This window comes from Chrysochloris asiatica, unplaced genomic scaffold, assembly GCF_000296735.1.
Source record: "Chrysochloris asiatica unplaced genomic scaffold, ChrAsi1.0 scaffold00054, whole genome shotgun sequence".
In the NCBI taxonomy this organism is placed as follows: Eukaryota; Metazoa; Chordata; class Mammalia; order Afrosoricida; family Chrysochloridae; genus Chrysochloris; species Chrysochloris asiatica.
Window position 1 is genome coordinate 5,786,112 of NW_006408572.1, and position 25,673 is coordinate 5,811,784.

Sequence of the window (25,673 nt, forward strand, 5' to 3'; positions counted from 1 at the left end):
TGGGGTGTGTGTGTGGGGGAAGGGAACCTCGAGGGAGGGGCTGAGAGAAGCCCCCTGAGCCCAGGCGCACAGTCTAAACCTCACCCTAGTTGTCATGCAGCCAGCTCATTGGGTGCGATGGTCTTTGGTCCCACCCCCTCTCTTCACCCAGTACTGCCCCTTCCTCCATCCCTTCTTCCTTCCTGGGCCTCTGATCCTCTTCCTCACACTCCTGGTTCATTTCTCCCTCTCTTCTAGGCTCAACTCCAGCTCCTGACTCAGTGGTCTGACTGCTAAAGGGACGGATCCAAGAGGGATGGTTTGATTTTTGCACCGTCTGCCTTCCCAGAACCCACACTGAGCTCCTTTCACTACCCCAAATGGAACCTGCCCTGGCTCAAGTAGCCCCTCCCAGATATTCTCAGGGTGCATCAGGGGGACAAGGTAACTCACCTGAGGTTGGTGAGTGTGGATGGGCCCTGGGTTCCCAGTCTCTACTCCCTATTGCCTCCTCTGCATGAAGTTTCCCGCCCCAACACCAACATCATTCTTTTGGATGATGGGTGAGGAGGTCTGACCCCTGCCCATGTCCCCACATGCTCAGGCACTTGTCCAGGTGCACATCAGATATGAGGCCAGGAATAAAACTGTCCAGTCCCAAGGCTTGACCACAGGGCCTTTCCTTGAGTCCTGCTAAGGTAGGAAGTAAGCATTTCAGATTGAGACCAGTGTCTTTGACCTCCAGGCTCCTGTGCTCATCAAACCTGTAGGGACTAAGAGCGCTGTCTGGGGCTGCAATGTCTCACTGTCTCTATCAAAGTCTCCACCCTGAGAAAGAATGCGGGAGTGGTTTGGCCCACCCAATCCAGACGTCTACTTGGAAAACACACACACACACACACACACACACACACACACACACACACACACGAGTGCACGCGCACACATGCACACATGCAGGCCTTTTGGCATTCAACTCTCTCATGAAATAATTGCTGGAAAGCTGCTTTTAGATTAGGTAACCCAGTGTGCCTTCCTGTCCCTTTTGGGGGTGGTGGTGTCCGTGCTCAGCATCTGATTCAGCTTCATGTAGTGGTGCTGACCAGTCCAGGAGGGTTTGGGCTTCAAACACCCTGGGAAGTGGAACTTGACAGAAACAAGCCTTTCAGACATCTCACTCCTGTGGGTCATTGGGCTGGACCTGCCCAGCCACTGAGTGGGACTCCTTCCAGGGAAGGAGAAGCCCATGGGGGTGGAGGGTGTGGGGGGAGACCATGAACTGTTGCTGTTTTTTTTCACAGAGAAAAGAGGGGATGTTCTTATTAAAAAACAAAACCAAAAAACAATTTGACAATATAAAAGGAAATTTACAATTTGCCCACCTTCCCATCACCCTTATGCAACAATTGTTTCCATTCTTCCCTTTTCTGTGATAGTTGTAGGAGTGGGTTTGAAAGGGGGATATCTGGCTTCAGACATGAAAGGAGCATTGAGAGGTAGTGCAGGTGGGAGTCCTGTGAATAGAGATCAACTACTAGAGACCCTGATGGAGAAGGGAAGTGATTGGTCTCAAGATTACCCACTCCAGGAGTTAGGAGATTCTGCCCAAGAAAACCCCTTGCTCCCCAACTGCGCTCAGACTCCCCTGGCTCCCTTAACAGGTCATGGATTGTTGTTGTTGTTAAGTGCTGTTGAGTCAGTTCCAACTCACAGTGACCCTGTAAAGGGTTTCCAAGGAGCGACTGGTGAATAAGAACTGCTGACCTTGTGGTTCAAACTGCTCTTGCGATCTAACGGGAAAGGCCCAATGATTTTGTTGCAGAGTAGGACTGGGAGGGGAGAGTGCATAATGGCAGGGAAAAAAAGGCACCTCATCATCTGCCTCATTCTCCAAGCCTTATACCAAAAACCCAAACCTAAACCAAACCCATGGCCATCAAGTGGGTTCCAACTGATAATGACCCTACATAAGTTTTCTGAGACTGTTGATCCTTACGGAAACATACTGCCTCATTTTTCTCCCACATGAACCATGGACTTTGAGGTTAGCACCTCAATGCTTAAGAGTTACGAGGCGGCCTGCTAACCTCAAGGTCAACAGTTCGAAATGACCAGCAGTTTCATGGGAGAAATAGGAGGCTTTCTGCACCCATAAAGATTTGGTGGTGTTGGTAGTGGTGTGCCTTGGAGTCGGTTCCAACTCATAGCAACCTTGTACAGGGTTTCCGAGACTGTAAATCTTTATGGGAGCAGAATGCCTCCTCTTTCTCCCGCGGAACATCTGGTAGTTTCGAACTGCTGACCTCGAGGTTAGCAGGCCTCCTTGTAACTCATAAGCGTTGAGTTCATGTGGGAGAAAAATGAGGCAGTAGAGGCCAAGATGGCCAAACTCCGTCTTTCATACTTTGGACATATTGTCAGGAGGGAGCAGTCGCTGGAGAAGGATATCATGTTTGATAAGGTGGAGGGTCAGAGAAAAAGAGGAAGACCCCCAACGAGATGGATTGGCAAAGTGGCAGCATCGATGGACTCAAGTGTGGCAACTCAAGTGAGGTTGGCCCAGGATTGGGCAGTGTTTCGTTCTGCTGTGCATAAGGTCGCTATGGGTGAGTACCGACTCGATGGCACCTAACAACAACAAAATGTTTCCACAAGGATCATAAGTCTCAGAAATTTTATGTAGGGTCATTATAAGTTGGAACCCACTTGATGGCCGTGGGTTTGGGTTTTTGGTATAAAGTTCGTAACCACTACACAGCCTCGGAAATCCTTTGCAGAGTCGCTATGAGTCGGAACCCACTCCATGGTACACCACCACTACCTCCAACGCTTATCCCACACCACCACGAGGGTTTCCCTCTGCTGTGGGCACGTCTTTTTGTTGTTACGTGCTGTCAAGTTAATTTCAACTCACAGCGACCCAGCACAGGGTTTCCGAGGAGCAGCTGACGGTTCAAGCTCACCAGCCACTCTTTGGAAACCCCATACAGGGTTGCTATGAAGGCATAGACAAGAAGCCGTGCCCACAGCAGACGGAGGACAGCGATGGGCACTGGGTAACGTTAGGGCGGCAGTTGTAGGGGCTGCTGCTGCTGCTCTCAAGTTTTCTTGAGCAGTGGTGTGTCCCCACCACCTGTAAAACCCGGATCTTGCAGGTGAGAGCCCCCAGGGAATGCATAACCCACAAGTGTGTTTCCAAAGTCTATTGGGGGGCTGGACTTTCTTCCGGTGGATCCACAGCCCCTTCCAGGTGGTTTCTCTGAGGTTAGGGAAGGCTCAGGCTCAGCATGTCCCCCGCGACGCCGCACCCCAGGCCTCCGTACCCTCACACCCCAGAGTCTCTAGGGGTGGGACGTCCCAGAGACAACCGGAGAGAGCCCTGCCCCGCCCCCGATGCCCCGCCCCCCGTGCGGCACCTCCTTCCTCCCGCCCCTCCAGCCGCCCTCTGGGAGAACCCAGCCTCTGCATCCAGAGACAGAACGGGAGCTGCGGAGTGCGGGCCCTCTCTCTAGCTGTTCCAGTCCGCTCCCAGACCTGTGCGCCCAGCCCGACCATGGAACCAGCTCCTGAGGCGGAGGAGGCGCGCACAGTGCGTGAGGCTCTGAGCCGCTATGAGGCGGCGCTGGAGGACGCGGTGCGCGCTCTGCACGAGGACATGCAGGGACTGCAGCGCGGCGTGGAGCGGCGTGTGGCCGAGGCGCTGCGTTTAGCCGGCCCGCTGGCGCGCACCGTAGCCGAGCTGCAGCGCGATAACCAGCGGCTGCAGTCACAACTCGAGCGTTTGACGCGCCAGGTGGAGGCGCTGGGCTTGGCAACCGGGCTGTCCCCCACGACTGGCACACCCAGTCCCCCTCCCGCGTCCCGGGTCCCTGATCGCGCACCCCGCCTGGGCACTGCACGCTACGCCAGTCACGCCACCTTCTCAGTGTCTGGCCGCAGCCTGGTGAGTCTGCGGGAGTAGGGCGCACCCGCGTGTGTGCATGTGCGCTTGCGCAGGACTAGTGGGGCTCTGGGCTTGGTGCCGCCCCCCACCCCCACCTATTCCCAGAGTGCGTGCGCCCATGCGCGTCTGTTGGGCCCCCGGCGGCGTTTGATCTGGTCCGTAGGCCTAGATGATGGGGGATGGGATAGGGGTAGGGAGGGTCCAGTGACTCGCTGGAGTTCTAGAGGGCAGGGAAGCACTGTCTTAGCCTGCTCGCTGCACCTGTCTCAGCTCCCAACTGTCTTTGGAACGAGACATTGTTTGTCTCAAGTGCTGTCCTCTTCTCATCAATGTCCCGTGACGCTAAAAGCTTGGGCATTGAGGCACAGCCCCTGGTCCAGTCACCACTGCCTGGGCCCCACCGGGTGTTGGACGCTGACCTCCACTCACTCAACCCTCTCCTCGTCCCAGCCTAGTGTTTTTGCTTCACTGAGGCCTGACGGCTTCAGTTGTTGATTAACCAAAGAGAAAATTCGATCCTCAATGCTGCCCTCCACCTGCATGTGTGTAGTGGGCACAGTTGGGTGGGAATGCAGCAGTGGACAAACCCCTTAGAGTGAAGAGCGCGTGGGAGGATATGGCTTTAAGCAGTCCTTAGGTTTCTGGGGTCAGTGGCTGGCCAAAGAGAGGCTCTCACTTGGTGGGGACAGAAGCCCCAGGGGACCATTCACCACCTGATCATGGGCCTCCCAGACAGGCATGTTCAGGTAAGCAAATTTCCATGTTATTATGTGCAATGGCCCTTAGGTGGGATTTTCCACCCTGGCTTGTTCTCTGCTCCAGTTTGGGTTTGCAGGGTCTGTTCTGAATACTGTGCCCGGGTAGTCCTTCTTTGGCTCAATCCTTACAGACAGATCCCCTGGGCTGCACCTTTGAGGCCAGGAGGAAGTAGATCAGCTTAAGTCTTGGCCCTGGAAGCCCCAGGCGAGGTAGGAGCTGGATCCAACTGAGTAGTACTAACAGCCAGGGGACCTGCTGCTATAGACCGCTAACCAGACTTCCCAGTGGGTGTTCAGGAAGGCTGTGTGCTGGAGTGTTGCTGCGGGTGGAGTGGAGCTGTGTATGCAGCCTCAGAGACCTCTGGAGTTGGGAAACTCCAAGTTCTCATTGGGCAGAGTGGAATCTCATACAGATGAGAGTGGAGGTGAAATGTAAAGATCCCCGAATGCTGGGCAGAGGAGTTGGGCTTTGTCCTGGTTGGTGGCAGAGCCCTTGGGTGTGCCAATGCTCTGTGCGGAGTGTCTGCAAATCTAGATCTGCTAAATTCTGTTCAGTAAGTATGACACATGGCACCTCCGTATGCTCAAGAAGCTGTCATTGGTTGTTTCTGAGGTTTTTGTTTGACACAACAGTTGGCCATCGGTCAGAGCTGACTAGATGACAGCTCACAACAACGGTTTAACCCTTATTTGCTACTTGTCTGCTCGTGGAAGCGGTTGCCCAAGTTTTAGGAAAAATCATAGTTCCAAAACTCCAAATCTGTGGCCATTGAATGGATTCTGACTCATAGTGATCATGTAGGACAGAACAGGACTGTCCCGTAACGTTTCCTGGTATAGTGCTGCAGGATAATGCGCTGGACCGCAAGGTCAGTTTGAACTGCAGGTGAATGGTTCAAACTCAGCAGCCGCTCCTCAGAAACCCTATGCATGGTCTCTCTGGGTTGGGAGGGACTTGATGGCACACAGCAATAATGTAAAGTTTCCAAAGCTGTAATCTTTTAAGGGGGGTGGGAGCACAGTGGCTCCATCGGGTAAGTACTGGCCTTTGAACAACAAGGTCAGCCGCTCCATCAGAGGAAGATGAGACTTTCTGCACCTGCAAAGATTTATAGCCTCAGAAACCCTATGCAGGGTTGTTATGAGTTAGAGCCAACTCCACAACACTTAACAACAACCGCAACAACAACAATCTTTTAGGGAAGTCAAATGCCACATCTTCTGTGGAGCAACTGGTGGGTCTTGGTTAGCAACTCAGCCATTATATACTGTGAGTCTTAGTTATCTAGTGCTGATGTAACAGAAAATACAAGATAAACGTGTTTTCTCATAACTTCAAAAGGCTAGAAGTCTGAAGTCAGGGTATTGCCGCTACAGAAAGGCTCTCTCTCTGTCAACTCTGTGTAAAGATCCTCCTCTCTTTCAGCTTCTGTAGCTTCTGCTTTCCTCCGTTTCTTCGTCATCTTCATGTGGCATCTCTCCCCCCGCTACCCCACCTCTTTGCTCTTGTTGTGTGTCTATTACTTTTTTTGTATCTCAGAAGCAGAGCTTCCAGTGAATTCTTCCTAGTTCATTCGTGGCTGACAAAGTGATGGCTGGTAAAGTAGCACTGGAACTGACCTGGATTTGTCTAATACAGATGTACTGGAATGATAACTGGAACTGCAAAAAGTATAGATTGATGCTCTGCTAGAAATTTAATGTCCCTCTTAGAAAACAAGGGCAGTGTAAGTTGCACGGTAACCAGACCTCTTGGCCAGCAGAGTCGGAGACCACAGTGTCAGGCTCCAAGATGGTGGCTGATAGTGCTTCTTTGACTGTGAGTCCGTCTCCACAGTCCTGCCAGTAGCCTCACTGTGTCTCTTCCCAGTTTACCACTCTAGCTCTCTGACTTGGATTTTTCCTGTTCTGGTTGCTCTTCTGCTTCATCCAAATTAAAAAAAAAATCCAGGTCTGTTTTGATGACCATAACAACTGATTTGAAGTGCTTTTCCTAAGTGATTAGATTTAGAATACACCCTACACTGATATGGCCTCGTTAACATAATAAAGAAACCCCTATTTCCAGATGGAATTATATCCATAGTTACAGTGTTGTTAAGAGTCATAGAATTGGTTCTGACTTACTCATAGCAACCCTCTATAGGGTTTCCTTGGAGTAGCTGGTGGGTTTGAACTGTTTACCTCGTGGTTAGCAGTCCAGTGCTTGTCCTACAGCACCACACCAGGACTCCAGCCTTAGTTACAGGGGTTAGGATTCTAACAGATGTTTTGGAGGGACACAATTCAATTAAAAATACATGCACACACACATGTACATATACATAGGTAAGTGGATTCTCTCGAGTCACGTAGCTTTTATTCACCTGGCATGATCTAGTCCTCTTGGTTATGGGGGTTGTGGGAGTCGAGGGGCTGAAACAGGGCCCTCCTTACACTTGGCTGGATCCTCAGGGTGAACACAGGAGTGGGTGAGGTTGGAGACAGGGTCACTTAGTTGTGGTGGTCTGGGGGCAGGATGGTGGGTCTGAGCAGAGGCAGTGGTGTGGAAATGGAGTCAGGTTTAGGATGAGAGTAGCATCAGCAGGATTTGGTAGTCTTCTATGTTATTTTTTTCATATGAAGGCAGTCTCATACCTTTATTAGATAACCAGCTATTACTTTTCATCTGCATTGACCGTAGGTTTTTGAGAATGGTGGCAGGACATAGCTAAGTAATGCATAGAGTTTGTGTGGGGAACCCTCATCCTCCTTACGTTTTCTGGACAACTGTCCAGGGATACGGTATGGGACATTCCTGATTCCTGTGGCCCAGGCAGCTTTGGTGAGCCTGGTGTCAATATGCATGTGTGGTGTGTCCATCTCCTTCATGGCAAATTTCCTAGTTTCCTTGAGTGCCTAAGGCGCATGCTTCTGGAAGCCTACAGCACAAATGCACTTGTGAATGTCGAGGGTGTGCTTCTGGTCACCACTTCGTTGATGGCAGAGTTACCTTCTGGCCACCTAATTTGCGGTAGCCATAGTGCTGGGTTTTAAAGGACTTGGTAGTCTGTGGATGTGAGAATGAAGGCAGAAAGAGGAGGTCACAGATCTAGGAGGAGATGGAGATGCTAGGTTCAGTGTAGGTTGTGTTGAGCATGAACGGCCTGTATGTCAAACGGCCTGTAGTGCAGGTGGCTTCTTGGATCTGGGGTGTGCCAGAGAGTGATCAAGACTACAAGTTAGGGGGATCTTAGGGCAGATACTTCCTTGGAGGTTATGGAGTGGGTGAGGTCTTCCAAGGCAGTTGTGCAGAAGGAAAGAATGAGCGGGAGCCTGAGGGGAAACCAAAGAGTCTGAAGGACCAAAACCAGAGCCAGAAGTTGCCGGAGGAGGAACCCTTTTCAAAGAAGGGATGTTGAAGTCAGTGAAGGAGCAGTTGTGGACTCCAGAAAGGTCTCTTGGGCACTGAGACTAAGTCAAGTAGCAGATATAGTTGAGAATTGTGGGTGGAGCTGGTCAGTGTCTGCAGCTGGATCAGAGGCTCTGCTGCCCCCCATCGCTACTCTCCACCCCACCCCAGTACCTGCTTCCTGGGCCCCAGACAGCATCCACACTGTCTGACCCTGGAGTGCTGACAGGCTCCGAACCTGTTTCTGGCAATATGGGGGACTTTGTGGACCACCCCTACTTTCTAGCTCATGCTCTGTGACCAGCAATATGTGATCCAGTGTTTGTCACGAATGAGGAATCAGGGCTTCAAGACAAGATGGGAGTGTGGATAGTGGCCGGAGGGAGAGTCACAGCTGCCCTCTCATATTCCTGTGCCTATGCCCCAGCAGGGCCTGTGTGTGATAGCCTCAGCCGTGCACATGGCCCTGGTGGTGGCAGTACTACTTGATTTGTGGCCAGGCATTGTGGAAGCTGATATCACACTACCGTGAGAAGTAGACTTGTGCAGACCCATTGAAATGTCCTGAGGTTTCTAAGTGAGGACTATGGGGTTGAAGGTGGGTCATCTTCAGCATGTAAACATGTCCTGAACTCAGTCGTGCAAAATTTGGCCAAGTGTGCTTACCTCAGTCGTGTCATGCTGGGTCATGAGACAGGATGGTCAGGCAAGCTCTGGGGCCAGTGGACAGGACAGTGCGGTGGGCATCAATAGGATGGATTCCCTGCAGAAGGCCAGAGACCCTGGGGCTGACTGGACCTGGTCTCCTTCCAGCTGGACTTTAGTAATCTAAACGGAGTGGGGAGTCCCTGGCTGGGATAGATGGTTAAACACTCGACTACTAACGCAAAGACTGGTGGTTCAAATGTACTCAGAGGTACCTTGAAGGACAGGTCACAGCCTTGAGCACCCTGTGGAGTGCAGTTCTACTCGGACACACGTGAGGTTGTCTTCAGCTGGAAACATCTCAGTGCCAGTGAACACCAGTTGGAGGGGACTGACCAAGTCTTGTTGGCCCTTCAAGCCCAGCGGGCTGGGTGATGGTAACATTAATAGATGGTCATTTATTTGAGCACACAAAAGCATCCCTGGAGCCTCCGCTGTGGTCCTGAAGAAGCAGGGAACTCGCTTGGAACAGGAGGTGAACGGGGCAGTCTGCAGCCCGAGCCATTCCCTGGAAATATTGTCCTCAGCTGAGCTGGAGCCTCTGGGTCCCCGTGGCCGAGTCCCTCAGGAACAACTGCCAAGACTGGAGTCGGCCTGCTGGTGAAAGAAACCAGACTTGCCTTATCTGCCTTCCTTTCCCAGACACACTGTATGATAAGAGAGTTAAATGCTTTGGGGAGAAGCTTGAATTGAGTCCTTTAAAACTGTGGTGTGAGTCCAGGAGGCCAGGCGGTTGTGTTAAGTGTCTCAGGACTGGTATGCTGGCCCTTTGTGGGCTGTGCTGGGCACAGCATGGACTCTGTGTTCATGGACAAGCTTGTGTGGGGTCAGGCTACACCAGGAAGACCTGAAGTACTGCTCCTTTCCCTTGTGAAAAAGGTTAGAAAACTTCCCCATAAAGAGCGTCCAGTCTCCTGCAGTCTCTGAAATCAGACTTATCTAATTCTCTGCCTCCCCTCTGGCGTTTCCAGGCTGGGGAAGCTCCCCCTTTCTTAAAACAAAGCCCAGATGGGACTTTTTGGGGGTACTAGAGTCAGCTTGACACAGGGTCTGCCCCCATCTTGTGATTTCTCTCTATCCCCAGAACACAGAGGTGTCTTTGTGGTTGCCTACTCCCAGCCAAGGTGGGCTGCCCTCCACCAATGGAATGCTACAAGTCCCAGGAAGAATATGCCCGAGACCACTTGCTCTGGCTCAACCCAGCCTGACTTCTTGCTTGAAGAGAAACTCTAGCTGGGGGACTCACCCATTTTCTTTCTTCTCATCTGGCTAAGACAAGTCTGGGGAGACCAGGGTTCACCTGACCTAGGCCCTGGGCAATACGAGCCACTCTGTGAATGTCCCGAGAGCTTGGAGGACCGAACTCGGGGTTGGGATAGGACACCTGAGTTCTAAACCTTGACTCTGGCATTGTGGTCTGACTCTAGGGGCACCCCCATGTGTGTGATGAGGGCTTGGAGGGTGGTCTCTGAGTAGTCTTTGCTTCTTTGCTGGCTGGGGGGCCTGGATGTGGGCAGGGCTCCTGTCCCTGGTTGAAGAGTGTTTCTAGGGGCCCTAGGGGTGGGTGGAGTGTTGAGCAGAAGGCACTTGGGAGTCAGAACCCACCCTTAGCTACAGCCTGGTCTTCTAGTCCTTTCCCACCCTTCCTTTGCTAGAGGTCTCTTGGCAGGCATCTAGCTGGTCAGAACCTATTTCCAGGCTAGTTGTGGTGTCTGGTCCCCTGGGGCGTCATGGGGGGCCTGTGACGTGCAGGGACAGGCATCTACAGGGGCCCCATAGGTTCACATTCCTGAGAAAATGGTTTTGCCATCAGCCTGTCCCTCCAGGCCCCTCTCTGGACCTGTGGAACCTGTTGGACCACAGCAGGGTGGGTGCGGGGACTCGTGAGACCCCAGAGCAGAGACAGTCCTGGTGACAGGTGGGAGCTCGGGTTCAGGATGGACTGGTTGGTTTTCTACCCATGTTGACTTGGCATTGAGTTAGCCACAGTGTGGCTTTAGTGTGGCACTCTCTCCTTTCTGGTAGGTGCCCCACACCCTTTTCTAGCATTCCGTTGACCCTTCCCCTCCATTCTTCTGAGTCAGAAGCTGAGGCGTCCATTTCTTCCTGAAGACCAGCTTTCCCCAGGCCCTGGGTCCCAGCCTCTCTCCCCTCCTCAGGGACCCCGCCCCATCAGTGGTCCCTATACTCTGTTGGAACCTTCCTCTGAGCCTGTAAGCGTGTTCTCCCCTCTCTCCTCTGGAGAACCCCCTCAACTCCTTCCCCCACTTCCCCGTCTCCTCAGGGCTAAGGTGGCTCTGTCTTGTGTAGACCCAGTGTTACCTCCTTCTCCCCCAACTTACCTTTTGCCCCCACCACACCTTCCACTTAGTTCTACCACCATCACCAGTGACCTCTGCTAAACCCAACAGATGTTTTTTTTGTTTTATTTTTTGCTTTTTTGATCTTGATCTTCTTTGCTTTGACCTCTGGCCATTCTGGATGCTGCCAACGCACCTGCCATCTTGATACACTTTCTCCCCTTGGCATTCTCTAGTTGTCTCCCTGCCTCTCTGACTGCCCCCTTCTCATTCTCCCCTGCAGGTGCCTCCCTGCTCCCTGCTCCTTTAAATGTTGATTTCCTCAATGCCTCATCCAAGCCCCCCTTAGTAGCAAGCCAGTGCTTGGGAGCCAGATGGACACCATGACTCTAGTGCCTTCATTGTTCGTCCCTTCCTTCTTCTTAGAAGTTGCACTCAAATATCCAGTTAACCTCCTGACCTCAGTTCTCCACCCAAGGGCACCTTATACTGAACATGTCCGACACAGAAATTCTCGTTTCCCCCCAGAAACCCTGCTTCTGCCCTCCAACCCCAATGACTCTGGGTTTGGATTCATGTGCTTTCAACTGCCCCATCTGCCCTCGCAGGTCCCAGGACTGGTGAGGTGATTTGCCATCTAGTCTGGTCCTCCATGCCCTTCTCTCTGTGGCTTCTGAAGGATATTTCTGAGACACAGAATGCATGACCTTCACCTCTTTCTTGTCCAAGGAGTTAGGTTTAAGCTCTCAGGGCTAGCACCTTGGGCTGCTTGTCAGTGTGTCTCCAGCCATGGGCTACCTGCTGCGTGTGGCCTGGGTCCCAATGGTTTGTGGTCAGAAGACTTGGTGCCCTGATGGCTCTGCTGTTCAGCCATTAGGCACTCTGCTTGTAATGACCCCTTCTCTTTGTCCACCTGACTGAATCCAGACTTGGCTCAGGCACCGCTGACCCACCTGGGCTGGATGCAGTCTGTCTGTGGCACACTCATGCTGGCTTGGTGCCAGGCTGGCTGCTCCATGGCGCAGTGGGTCCACTTGTGCTGGTTGCAACAGGAACTGAGCATCTGAGGTCAGGGTAGGCTGTTTTCTGTCTAGGAACTTGTGGGCAGATGTCCAGGGAGAAATACTTCTCCAGCCACTTGCTGGGGACTCTCAGTCGCAGCCTGGGATAACTGAACTGTCTGCTTTTGTGCCCCCTTGCCTCGTAGACATTCTGAGCCCCCACACCTGTCTCACTGTGAAGAGAGCAGGACCAAGGTAGAGGAGAAATTCCACCCTGGCCACAAACTCGACCATTTCTCACAGTATGATATAACTTTGGGCAGCACACATCCCCTTTCAGAGCCCTCACTTCCCATCTGTAAAATGGGCTGGTAGCACCTACTTGGAGGACAGATGCAAGGAAGTCTGTGTGGCATACTTGCATGGCCTGTTCCCATTCCTCAAACAGGGCAGCTGAGAGCCGGAGGAGCGCACCCTGATCCTAGTCACACTGTGTGCTTTGGTAGTATGGCTGGGGTATCTTTTTGGTACTCCATGCTCCCCCACTGGCTCTTGGTCTTGCTCTCGCTACTCTCCACTCACCCCATCATCTGCTGTAGTGCCTGTGGATATGGGATTTGGGGGGGTGGGCTGCAGGAGCCCATGGGAGATGGGGGTTACATGGAGGCAGGCAGGCCCCTGCACTCTGGACATCCGGGTAAGTCTTGTCTGCCTTTATCAAGTGGCGTGAGCAGGCACCATTGCTCATTGGGGGGCCCAGAAAGACCTGTGTCACTGGGTACCTGCTGATCCCATACAGACAGCCACACCAGCCTGGCCCAGCTGGGACTGGGGTTCAGCCTAGTGGAAGGGGTGGGGCAGCCTGCACACTCCTCAGGAACCCTCTACCTTGCCCCCCATCCCTGGGGCTCTGGGTTGAGGCAAGCCGAATCCTGGTGGCTGGGCAGCTGAGGTTGGGTCTACCCCAGCTTGCTGTGTGCCGTTATCCCAGCATGTACTCCTCTGGGGTTTTCTCCTCTCTGCCAGAAGCAGGAGGGGCTCTGGAGAGTGATTTGGAGGCAGGCCTGGGCCTCAGTGGTGTCTCTCTTTGTAGAGTGCGGATCATGACGAGTCCAGTGAGTTGGAGATGAGAAGAACTTCAAACCCATGCATCGTTGAGAATGGGCACCAACCGGGGGCAGGTAGAGGCTCAAGGCAGAAGGGAGGGTGGCTGGGTAGGTTTGGGACTTGGACCCTGTACCAGGCCATCACTTAGCCTTAACCCTAAAGGACAGAGAGGCTGCCAAGAGCTCAGTCTCATAACGGATGAAGTAGAACTTTTTAGACAAGGGGGAGATGGGAAGTCTTGGAAGGGGGTGAGTGTTCCCGTTTCTGGAGGCATGGCAGCAGAGCCTGGGGAATTGCCCAAGCACTGACTAGGGTAGAGGGTAGACAAGCCAGCTGGCATTTACTGAGCTGGCTCCTGTGGAAAGTTGGAGAAGACAGTAAGATATGCCCAGGAGAGGCAGTCAGAGAGGCCTCCCTGGAGGAGGCAGAAGGAGGGCTCAGGGAGACTGGCGCCCTCTCAGGGTATTCTGAAGCTTTGATGGATACCGTGGCTGACCTTGACCTCCTCCCCTGCCCCACTGGTCAATGTTCCAGGTCCAGACATTGGATCCCCGGAGGCTCCCCAAACCTTCCCGGCCCCAGAGCCGCCCCGCAAGCCTCGCCCTGTGAGCCTCTCCTTGAGGCTCCCTCACCAGCCGGTTACTGCTGTCACCCGAGTCTCCGAGAAGTTCTCCGGGGAGACCCTGGCTCTGTCACCTACATCTGCTACTGTCCTAGGGGGTCTCACTACGAGCCCCAGTGACGCCACCACACCCTGGACCCCCAGCCCAAGTGGTAGGAGAGGAGAGTGTGGATGGGGGCGGGGAACAGACCCACCTCGGAATCCAATGGGGAGAGCAGGGCTGTGTGGAGAAGGGCTGGAGACTCAAGAAACCCCAGCTTTACCTGTGACGGTCCTATCCCTGCGACCTGAGCCTGCTTGGCCTGTCATGTACAGCCCACCCTTCCTGGCTTTGTCCACAGTGTCAGGGGTCCCCTAGACCTGCTCTTGAGCCTGTAGTCCAGCCTCAGAGGTGTATCCAGCTTAACGTGGGTGCCTGCCCCTCTACAGGGCTAACACGGCTGGGATGAGGAGGCCAAGTCAGAATTAGGAGGCTGGGCTGGCCTTCCTGAGGCCAAGGATTGTTCTTTCTCTCCCTCCCATTGTCCTGCAGAAAAGAATTCCACTCTCACGTGGTTGAACTCTGGCTATGGACCAGCAGCGACAGGCAGGAGCAACAACAGGTGAGTCTGGACCCTTGCCCTCTGACCCATGGAGGTTGTCTTTCCTCAGGTGTCTTCTCTGTTTGGCCTTGGGCCCTGAGGGAGCTCCCTTCACAGGAGTTAGCACCCACCTTAGGTTGGGTCTTCATGGAGGGCCTGGGGGGTACTTAGGCAGCAGGGTTGCTGGCTAGGATTTGAGCAGGGAAAGGAGGCAGTGGGGATTGGTACATCCCTATGGAGACCCTCCAACGCAAACCTGCCAAAATCCTGAAGGGGAGAGAGAAGTTAGGAGGGTCCCCACTTTGCTTTTTCTCTGTCGTGGCTGGCTGGGGTCCCTCAGAAGCTGGATTCCTTCCTGCCTGGAGACCAAGAAGGTACCTGGAAAAGCCATAGACTTTCCTGGGCAAGTGTTTGCCAGCCTGGCCTGTGGTGTACACCTGTTCCCCTAGGCTAGCCTGGACCATGATGCTGGTGGTGGGGTGGCTCAGCTGTATTTTTTTTTTTTTTCCTTTTAGTAAAAGAAGAATTGTGATCCCCAGGGGAGAACAAAGAGAGTCTTATCTAGTACTGGCAGGGGAGGGGGGCTGGCCTTGTGGACTGGCTTTGTGTACCCCCTGCCTACTCTAAGAATTGACATCCACCAATGGGCGATTGTGACCTAGAGAGGGACCTGTTCTTTGGGATAGCCAGCTCAGTTCAGAAAACTTGCCAAACTGGTTGGATACCAAGTGATGTTTATTTCCTGTAGGTCACTGTGACATTCCCCCCCCCCCCGCCCCCTCATCTTCTGTAATCATGGATGCGACCCTGTCCACCTTATTTCAGACACTGGCCATTTAGTGGGTTGGCTTGGGCAGTGTGGCCAGCGTTCAGGGAGGGAAGCCCTCAGGCGTCTGTGTTCTGACAAAGCGCTTCTTTCCTCAGTCCTCCTCTGGTGACATCACCCCAGTCACCCCCATCCCCACAGCCACCAGCCACAGCTCAGGCCCATCGCCAAGGGGAGCGGCGCCGGGAGCTGGTGAGGTCGCAGACGCTGCCCCGTACCTCAGGGGCACAGGCCCGGAAGGCGTTGTTTGAGAAGTGGGAGCAGGATACAGCGGCCAAGTATGGATGCTCACTCGCAGACCTGGCTAGAACCCCTCGATAGGCCCAGCTCCAGACTGGAGCCAGGCAGATTTAGCATAGCAAGGCTGGGCCCTGCCCTGCTCCCCAGGATTTGACACAAGATCAAGGCAGATTGGAGGTCACATGGCCTGAGTGAGGGGAGAAGAGGGTTGTGGGGCAGGGAGCCAGGCAAGGCCTGGTGAGAGCCCTATCTTCTCCTTCTTGTCCCGGGCCATCCTCATATTCACAATCATTCCTCGTGGACTGTAGCTCCTTTAGTTTTGGACCTAACTGAGGAAAAGGGCAGGCAGCTAGCCTGACACTCTTGGCTAGGACTGGCCTTCAACTAGTGGCCCAGACTCTAGTGCCCTCTGAAACCACAGCATGCCTCGAGCCATACCCACAGAGGCAGGGGCCCTGGCACCTGGTGTGATGATGAAGACAACCAGACAGGCCCTGATCCCGAGGTGCCCAGGACCTTCTCTGCTGCTAAGGGCTGTCCTTTTGGGAGCTGGGGAGGAAAGCCATCCAGTGTGGCTTGGAAAGAGCTATCCCGGGAAGGAAGCTTTATGCCTGAGGCTCTGGGGGAGCATGGGGTGAGGGGAAGGAGGACTAGGGTGGGACAAAGGGAGGCAGGGGAGGTGTCCCAGCAGAGAAGATTAAGCAGTGGCATAGGGTCATGCCAGCTCTGGCCCTCTGGCCTGGAGTTTCTAGGTGACTCCTGATTCTGGTTGGTACCTAGCAGGCTGACAGTGGGTGGAAGGGCCTGGCAGATACTGTTTGAGGAGCCTGTGTCACAGGTGTGGAGTTCATACAGGCAGGGGAGCTCCGAGCTGACAGTGTCTCCCCTGGGTGAGCAGAACAGGGGATCCTCCAGGTGGCGTGGGACATCCCCCACTCAGGCCAGGCTGGGGTTCTTGGCCTCTCTGGCACTGAGTCTGTCTGCAGAGGGAAAGGGGAGACGCCGCGGGCGAAACTAAAGCGCTCCCAGAGCTTCGGAGTGGCCAGCGCCAGCAGCATCAAGCAGATCCTGCTAGAGTGGTGTCGCAACAAGACTCTTGGTTACCAGGTGAGCCTGGCCGGGTCCAGCACCTGCTACTGGGCCCCAGCCAGAGGGTTGACCAGGTGTTTCCCTCGGCCTGTGTCCCCCTGGCCAGAACCCAGCAGCGGAGCTCGAGGGAAGAACCCTTTGAGTCAGCACTGAGCCATCGAAATGTGCATAGAAATCCCAGGGACCATATCCTGGTCTGAGCAGCCTCGTCTTGTGCAGCTGGCTTTATGCTGAGGTGGCTGGGAGCATCTGCTGGTGGAGGCCCATTGGTGGTGGGGAGAGCTGGGGTGGGAGCTACCCCTCACTCACCCTGATGCTGCCTTACCCCCAGCACGTGGACCTGCAGAACTTCTCCTCCAGCTGGAGTGATGGGATGGCCTTCTGTGCCCTGGTGCACTCCTTCTTCCCTGATGCCTTCGACTACAATGCGCTGAGCCCCACGCAGCGGCAGAAGAACTTTGAGTTGGCCTTCACTATGGCTGAGTGAGTATGGTGGTTCCCAGTAACCACTGGCTCCCAGCCCAGCTCCTGAGCCAGACTGAGCTGAGGGCCTTGAGGCCAGGCTGTCTTTCTACCTTATACAGATGGGGAGACTGGGACCTAGAGAGGGGATAACCCAGGTCACACAGCATTCATGGAGGAGCTGGGCTCTGTTTGCGGTGTGCCTGTCACCATTGCTGGTTCTCAGTCTCCCGTGAGCTGACTTGGAGACCAGCCACAACAGGGTGGGAGGGGCAGAGGGATGGGGTCTCCCTGAGTCTCTCTGAGCTGTTAGAGTAAAGCAGTGCTTGGATGAACCACAGCTGCTGGTCAGTATAAAATTGGATAATATCTGCCCAGGAGAAATTCACAATGATTCCCTCATTAGGAGATTTGGATTCCCTAAATTGGATTCTCTGAGGCAGCAGTGGTTCAGCACTAGAATGCTTGCCTTCCATGTGGGGGTCCCAGATTGGATTCCTGGCCCGTGGGCCTCATGCACAGCCACCACTTGTCCATCTGCTACGGGAGGCATGTGTGTTGCTAAAATGCTGAACGGGTCCAGTGGAGCTTTCCGATGAAGAAAGGCCTGGTGATCTACTTCCAGAAACCCCTATGGATCACATGGTTCCATCTGTAACCAGCCATAGGGATGGTGCAGGACTGGGCGGTTTGTGTTCCATTGTGCATGGGGTCACCATGAGTTGGGGGCTGTCCTGACTATTCTAATAGTTGAGAAAAAATTGCCTTCCTCCCTAAGTCCTGCTCGTAGGGAGTAGACTGTGAAGGGGTTATAGACTTGGGGTACTTGCTAAGCCAGTGTGGGATTTGGCTATTGGCTAAGGGCACCCCCAACCCACACCTAAAGCAGATCATTCATGTCTGGAGGAGAGTTGGCAAAGCAAGGTTTACCAGTCCGAGTCTAGCAGGGAACAAGTGGTACATTCAAACTGAGTACTTGAGAGTTTAAGAAAGGGGCTACTTCAAAGGCTGTTCCAAGCTAGCAAGGCCGAGGGTAGCACCACTGTGTTCCCAGCAGTGGGAGCTGGCAGCAACCCTAGGCTAGGCTTTACCAGGACCCTAGGCGGGGATAGCTGCACGCTGAGCACTGTCTGATAGAAGCTGTGCTTAGGGAAAATCCTGCAGCCTGGTGGTGCTGTGGGTTAGGCATTGGACTGCTAACTGCAAAGCTGGCAGTTCAAATCCACCAGCCACTCCGTGTGAGAGATGATGCTGTTGCCCCCATAACGAGTTACAGTCTGGGAAATTCTATATCGAGTCGCAATGGACTTGATAGCTGTGGCTCCCAGTTATTGACCTGGTGGGAATTGGAGAGACAGGTACCCTGACCTCACTCTCCTGTCCTCATGCCTGTGCCCTGAGTTGTCTAAACCCAAATCAGAAGATTGAGAGCTTGGGGTCCCATTGCTGGCTCCATGGAGGCCTCCTGGGGCGGCAAGCAGGTAGTGATGCCCATTGCTCAGGGCTGCCTGATGAGGAAGCCCAGGTCACTACAGGGAATTAAGGTCAGGAGCAGGAGGCCCTCTCTGAAGCTGGAGGGGATGTTTGTCCTTGTCGGCCTGCCTCCCACCTATGTGCCCTGGGCCCAGCTGTCTTCCACTGACCTCGTTGGGTTTTCTGTCTGAGTCCACAGTGCCCACATCCACAAGCTAGTCCTTAACTGCTGCTTGAGGAAAAGAAACCCTAACTCTCAGGCTCACCTGCACTCCTCTTTGTTCCTGACCTGACCGCTTCCAGCCCAGCCCCTGCCCCCCCCCACCCTTCACACACACACACACACACACACACACACACACCCCATGCTCAGGCAGGAGCCTGGCCATGGCCAGGGAAGGAGGGAGAGTCAGCAGGCTACGAGACCCACACTTCGTCACGAAAGTCTGGTGCTGCACACAGGCGGCCGCCCCTGTCTGGAGCGGCAAACTCGGGGGCTGAATTGAGATGCTGGCTCTGAGCTCCTCAGACCTGATTCCCTTGGAATCTCAGCCTTGCCCGTTGGGTTGTTTCAGATGACGTGCTTGGCTTCTCAGCCCTCTTGGGGTCATCAGAACTCCTTGTATACTTTAAAAGCCTTCTCTTTCTTGGCTGCTTGGAATTAGCTGTCATCCTAATTGCAGAAACAGCCCCGAGTGGAGTGTGTTATGCAACTGGATCATGACCGTGGAGAGAAGTAGAGCCAAGGGGAACCAAGTGATGCTGGGGCGGGGGTGGTTGCGAAGAGAAGGTCCAGCTGCTGGAAGGCAGGCATGCTGACAGTCAGAATCAGACCTCTTAGACTACATGGAGGCTGGGGCTCTAACCCGGTTACCCTAGCACCCACCCCAGCCAGGGGAACCTACATGTTGGTCACTGAATTCTTTACTGGGGTTGACCCAATGGGCCAAATGGTGCCAGCTCACGCCCTGGCCTCCCACTCACCCTTAGCCCTGGCTTCTGGGCCGTGGCAGGGAGAATGAGGCCCTGGGCCACGGGGTAGTGGCCCTGCTCCCTAGCTCACAGGGAACACAGCTTCCCTTGGCAGCTGGAGCCGGGAGTGATTCAAGCCCTCACTTTCCCAGCACGAGGTTTGAATTCACAGAGCCTCCAGACTCCAAACAGATGTTTCTTCTATTCCCAGCTTGGTGGGGGTAGTGGAGGCAGGTCCAGGTTTGGCCTCCCTCTTCCCTCTTCCCCAGAGCAGACAATGGGTAAGCAACTTGGCCTTGCCTCCCTATGTCTGACTGAGGAGGGGAGGATGGTTGGATGGGGCTGCTGAGATGAATTCTTGCTTTTCTGCTGACTCAAGGGAGCAGAGAGGGGGTCCACAGCAGGCTTTTGTGTGTGTGGGGGCTTACACAGAGTCTGGGAAGGTGCCTCCCCCTCATGACTCATATAGGAGATTATCTTGAAGGTTGGTGGGGGAGACGGCTGGGGAATGGCCTTGCCTGCCCAGGCTCTTGGAGGCAGCAGCTTGGATCACCTAGTGTGTTGGATAAGAAGACGGTTAGAAAAGCTAGAAAGCAAGCACAGGGACCCCAACTTGAGGCTACTGCTGATTAGCATCTTAGATATTTCTTCAACTTGCCAGCAAAAAGCAAAGCAGACATTTGGTGCTGTTGGAAGCTACCAAGAGGCATGCAGGCAGCTGAACAGAGCTCAGCAAGGCAGTTTGTGGTTGTGCAATGAGAGGAGCCCTAGGGTCTGATAAGGCATAACCTTTGGAAGGAAGAGGAGCAAGCTGGATCCCCAAACCATAAGTCCTTCTTGCATCCAGAAGGAAACCTTTCCAGACCCTTCCATGTACAAGGGTTGTAAAAGCACAAACTCCCCTCCCCCGAGTGCTTTATGGCCCTTAAAAGCATCCTCATGAGTGATGCGGTGCTGACAGCAAGCCCAGCTCCCCTCACTGCTGACAGGTGTTCCTGCCTGGGCCGACGCTTGACCCCCTGCGCCCTCCTCTCACAGGCAAGCTCCCTGTTTGCCCTGCAGGGAATGTGTGCTGGACTCGTGTTACGAGCACAGCCTCAGGGCCTTCCAGGCTATTTGTAGTGCCCATGTGTCTCTGGCTAAAACCAGACGAGCCTGCATTCCGAGCCCTGGCATCCTGATCTGCTCTTAGAGAAGACTTTAAAAAAAACAAACCCACTCCTTCCCAGCCCCAAATACTCCATCCCTTACTGGCCAGGGCTGTGGTAGCTGAAAATCCAAACATCCGAGGGTGCTTCAAAAAGTTCATGGAAAAATGAAAGTGATAATAGATAATGAACTTTTTGAAGCTTGTTGTTGGTAGGAGCCCTTGAGTTGGCTCTGACTCACAACGACCCCGTGAATACAGAACAAAACACTGTCAGGTCCAGTGCCATCCGCACAATCACTGCTATGTGTGAGCTCATTCTTGCAGCCACTGTGACCTAACTGGTTGGAAAATGCTAACCCTGGTTTTTGCTATGAAGTTTGAATTGATGTGTAATGTCTTCTTATGACTTTTCTGGGTTGTTTGGATGATTTAAAAAGTGTTTGTATTTTAGCGCACCGGTTTTACACAAAGCAGTTGCAAAGAGTGGCACTTGGGACACGGATGACTATGAGACTTAAGTGTTATAAAAGTTGAATGCTGACGCTCACTTTCCTTTTCTGCTGTTCTGTCCTCCTGGGTTTAGTTCCATCCAGCTCTGCTGCTTCTCGGAATTCTGTCCTTACTGTTGTCACTGGCCTCAGAGTATCTCTTGAGGGAACATGCTCTCTTTGTAGGAAAAAATCCCACTGTGATTGGGGTAGAAAACTAGGGTCCCTGAGGGTCCAGGTGGCAGGTGGGGGCGGTGTTATGGTCTCCGCTCTCTATGTTGATGAATTTGGCTGGAAACCCCATGGGTCACATACGTCCGACCCACAGCTGATTGTGATGGGGATGGTACAGGGCCTGGTAATGTGCTGTCCCTTTACGCACAGGGTCATCATGAGTTGGGGGCTGACTTGATGACAGTTGACAGCAACAATACGGGAGAAGTGGGTGAGGGGCAGAGGATAATGGAAGGCTGTGTGCTGTACCCCCTCCTCAGGAACCTCCACGCTTAGACATAATAATGAGGTTGGGCATGCTAAGCCACAGGAAACTTGAGCTGGGGTTGTGGCCCAGTCCCCTGGTTGCTTGCTGGGGAAGGCAGTGCCTGGTCCCAGGCTTTCTGTCTGCCTGGGTGACTCCCGGGTGGGGTTTTAGCTCCTCTTCTGACTGCTGCACTGATCACCAAGACTTGCTGCCTGGGCAGTGCCCATCCTGTCCACTGCCATCAAATTGACTCTGACTCATAGCGACTCTTTAGGACAGTGTAGAACTTGTGCCTTAGAGTTTCTGAGACTCCGTATCTTTACGGCAACAGATAGCCTCGTTTTTCTCCTCCAGAGTAATGGGCTTGCACTGCCAACCTTGGGGTTAGCAGCTTGGTGCCTAATGCATTTTGCCGCAATGGCTTCTTTGGGCAGGGCCAGGGTTTATTCACTGGAGCTAAATGCAGCCTGGAGAATGAAGAAGGGAGTCAGCTGACTGTTCTCTGCATAGGTTGGACCACACTGGAAAGTGCCAACAGTGGTGGGTACCTGCATGAAGAGGGCCAGGAAGAACCCAGAACTAGCTCAGAGAGAGAGAGTCCCAGGTGGTTTGTGGTGGAACCAGAGATCTTTAACTTGAGGGAAGACATGGATATGAAAGTTCTCTTCAAACGCTGGAAGACCTCTATCATGGGGGAAAAAAAAGACTGAGGCTAACCTTGGGGGACCAACAGATTAGGAAGTACGGAGTGATAAAACAGCGTCTGCACCTGAAGGAAGAGCTTTCTCAGGACCAGAGCTATCTGCAGAGGGAACCCTGGTGGTGTAGGGGTTAAGGTTAGGCTGCCAACTGCATGGTCAGCGGTTCAAGCCTAGCTGTCATTCCCTGAGAGAAAGCTGAGGCTGTGTGCTCCGGTGAAGACGTACAGGTTCCGAAACCCTATGGAGCAGTTCTACTGTGCTCAGTGGGGTCGCTCTGAGTCAGAAGTGACATGGCAATGGGCTTGGTTTTCTTTCTTGGTTTAGAAGAAATTAGGTCCTGGCCCCTGGAGGTGAGCGAGCCGAGACAGGGACTTTGTAGAGGTGATTGGTATTTTTGATGGAGTCTTTGGATAGTGCAAAATAGTCAGTGTATTTGGCTCATAACTGAAAGGTTGGGAGTTCAACCCCATGCAGAGCCTCAAAAGAAAGACCTGGTGATCTACTTCTGAAAAAAATCAGCCATTGCAAACGCTGTAGAGTCAGGGTCTGCTCTGATGCTCCTGTGGGTGTCACGGGTCAGGGTTACCTCCATGGCAGCCTGCTGCTTTAGATGGGGTGCTGTTTGGACTTCAAGTTGTATTGGAGGGCCGAGGTCCTAGGACTGGAAGCTGTCTTCATTTCACGAGGGGCCGGTGTCAGACAGTGGCAATAACCTGGGCACAGCTTGTTAATGTGGACATAGCCGCTCCCACACCATGGGGTCCTCGAGACAGCAGCCCTGTGAGGACAGGTATTGATTCTGTGTTGTGGGTAAGGAGAGGGACCCGATTCAGTGGCAGCTTAGGAAGGTGAACTCAGGTCCCTGGCCTCTTGCAAGAACTCAGACTTTGAACCAACCCTTCACTGCCGACAAAGCACCTTTGCACGCCTGTCCTTTTCAGAGTGACCCGAGGCCTGTCCTGGGAGAGAGGGTGCCCGCTAATTGGGCCAAACTCACTCATCTCCCCACAGGGCCATTGGATTCCCTTACAGGCTGCCTGCTCCAACCCCCAGGGGAGGCGGTGATAGGATCCATGACAGATGTCTCCATTTCGCCTTGACATTTGCTTTCTGATAGGCCTGGCGTCTGGTCAGCACCAGCCAAGCAGGGCCCTGTGGTTTGTCTCTGGAGCATGCTGGCCAGGGAGCCAGCTGGGACCTGGGCAGCTCCTGTGCTGTATCCTGCTAGAAAGGCAACCTCTGGGAGTGGGGGTCAGGGTCACCCCTTGATTCTTGCCCCACTGACTGAGCTTTCTGGGGGTACCCCAGTGGGAGGGAGAACAGAAGCAATGGTCTGATTTTTCTGATGAGGAAATGAGTGTAGAAAGATGAAGATTTTAGCAGAACAGGGACTGAAAGAAATCCAGATATTTAGAGTCAGTGAGGACATTGGTAGTTCTGTGTGGGGGACATGGGTTTGATTCCAGCCCGTGCATGCACCTCATTGGCAGCCGCCACACAGCTGTCAGTGGAGACTGTGTGTTGCTCTCGTGCTAAACAGATTTCAGCGGAGCTTCTAGACTAACACTAGGAAGAAAGGCCTGGTGATCTGTTTCCAAAGATAGGATAACCCTATGAGGCACAGTGGTCCCCAGCTGTCATGGGATGGCTCAGGAGCAGGCAGTGTTTCATCCCCTTGTATATGGGGTTACACATTGGCAGCTAACAGCATTATTTTTATTTTCTCCCCCGTTCTCCCTGTGACCCCTCTGTTACGTAAAGTGAAGCATGATCATCACAAGAGCAACATAAGAATTTTTGTCATTAATTGAACTCTTAGAGCTGCTGTTACTGATCTGCATGCATTAGAATATTGAATCCTCATAGCACCCTGGGAACTGGTTATTGTTCCTGTTTTCCAGATGGGGAAACTGAGGTCCAGAGAAGCTACATGTCTTGTCCAAAGTCATATATAGGGAGGAAGAGATGAAGGTGGGGTTTGACCACTGACAGGCAATTATCGATATTGGGGGGGCAAAAAAGACTGGGGATCCCTGAACTACAATCTCCTCAGTTGAAGGAAGAACTCTGAGACTATCAGATCATACACAGTCATTTCTGCCTGATGATGTTGGACCAGCTATATCTGTCACCCAGAGGAGCCAGGCATAGTGCGAGCAAAGCAGTTTCTGCCCTGGCTTCCAGAATAAGTCTGCTGTTATCGGGAGACCCAGTGCTGAGCAGTGTGGCGCTCCATGCCTCACCTAACCTCCATGAGGCCTTGGAGCTTGGAGGGTGGAGGGAGCAGCTTTGTCCCTGGCGCCGCCAGGCTGAGTGTTAAATCAGCATTCTCCAGAGCGTGGGGCACACGTGGGAAGACTCCCAACATGATTTTAGGCAGTTTTTCAAAATGCAAGATATGACCCTTACATAGATTATAAAATCAGTATAGTGGTTCATGACCAGTGTTTGAAAAAAAAAAAGAAAAAGGAAGGGGAGAAATGAAAGAAAGATTACAGAGAAAATATCAGTATAGTAAAGGTAAAAATTTTTGTGACATGTTATTTCCACATATATGTGTGTGTGCTGAGTAATGATGAACAATATAGGCTGTAGTAAAAAATGTTTAAAAAACACCTTTAAGAGGTAGAGGAATGAATGAATTTTTTGCTTTAGTAGCTTTATTTTTATAGTTGATGCTGATTTTGCATGTACAGGGTACTAGGAGTTGAACCGATTCAACAGCATTTAACAACAACAGTGAGATATAGTGGAGCCCTGGTGGCATTGTGGGCTCATCATTGGGCTGCTAACCACAAAGTCCACGGTTCAAACCCACCAGCCGCTCCATGGGAGAGAGATGAAGCTGTGTGCGCAGTCACGAGGGCTCTCTGGATCAGTTCTAGTCTGCCTGTAGGGTGGCCAGGAATCTAATCCATTTGATGGCAGTGGGTATTGGTTTTAGTGCTAAAACATTTATGTGTGTGCGTGTGTATAAATTTAATTTTCACTTGAAATGTGAATAAGTGAAGTTTTTCAAGTAGACATACATGTTAAAAATTTGAATTGTAGAGGTGGCTTATGGAATGGACATGGGAAGGTGGAGAATGGCGCAGCAGATGGAAGGTTTAAGGGCCTAACAAGGTTTATTTGAAAGCCAAGTTCCTATTGGTTGGCAGCAGAACTTCTGATCCGGGCTGAGTTTTGGTCTTGGGAGCGTGAGGACCACTCTTTGGGGGCCTTGGACTACGTGGTTGAATTGGGACTGTCATTCTAACGGGGGGCTCCTGCATTTCAGGAACCTGGCCAACTGTGAGCGTCTCATTGAAGTAGAGGATATGATGGTGATGGGCCGCAAGCCGGACCCCATGTGTGTCTTCACCTACGTGCAGTCGCTGTACAACCACCTGCGCCGCTTTGAGTAA

General features: G+C 53.0%; 1 protein-coding gene across 1 annotated transcript; it reads left to right on the forward strand.

Annotated features, from left to right (window-relative positions):
• The first annotated feature begins 3,532 nt into the window (after positions 1-3,532).
• SMTNL2 (smoothelin-like 2) lies at positions 3,533-25,673 on the forward strand. The gene is made up of 8 exons (XM_006863282.1): positions 3,533-3,922; positions 13,171-13,258; positions 13,719-13,958; positions 14,339-14,408; positions 15,312-15,491; positions 16,440-16,560; positions 16,874-17,025; positions 25,547-25,673. Exons 1-8 carry the CDS (start codon positions 3,533-3,535, stop codon positions 25,671-25,673), a joined length of 1,368 nt encoding a protein of 455 aa, XP_006863344.1.

Coding starts and splice junctions, on each gene's coding strand:
- SMTNL2 (XM_006863282.1), top strand. CDS start 3,533: ATGGAACCAGCTCCTGAGGCGGAGGAGGCGCGCACAGTGCGTGAGGCT. Junction 13,259..13,718: donor TGGGCACCAACCGGGGGCAG/GTAGAGGCTCAA, acceptor TCAATGTTCCAG/GTCCAGACATTGGATCCCCG. Junction 16,561..16,873: donor ACAAGACTCTTGGTTACCAG/GTGAGCCTGGCC, acceptor CCTTACCCCCAG/CACGTGGACCTGCAGAACTT.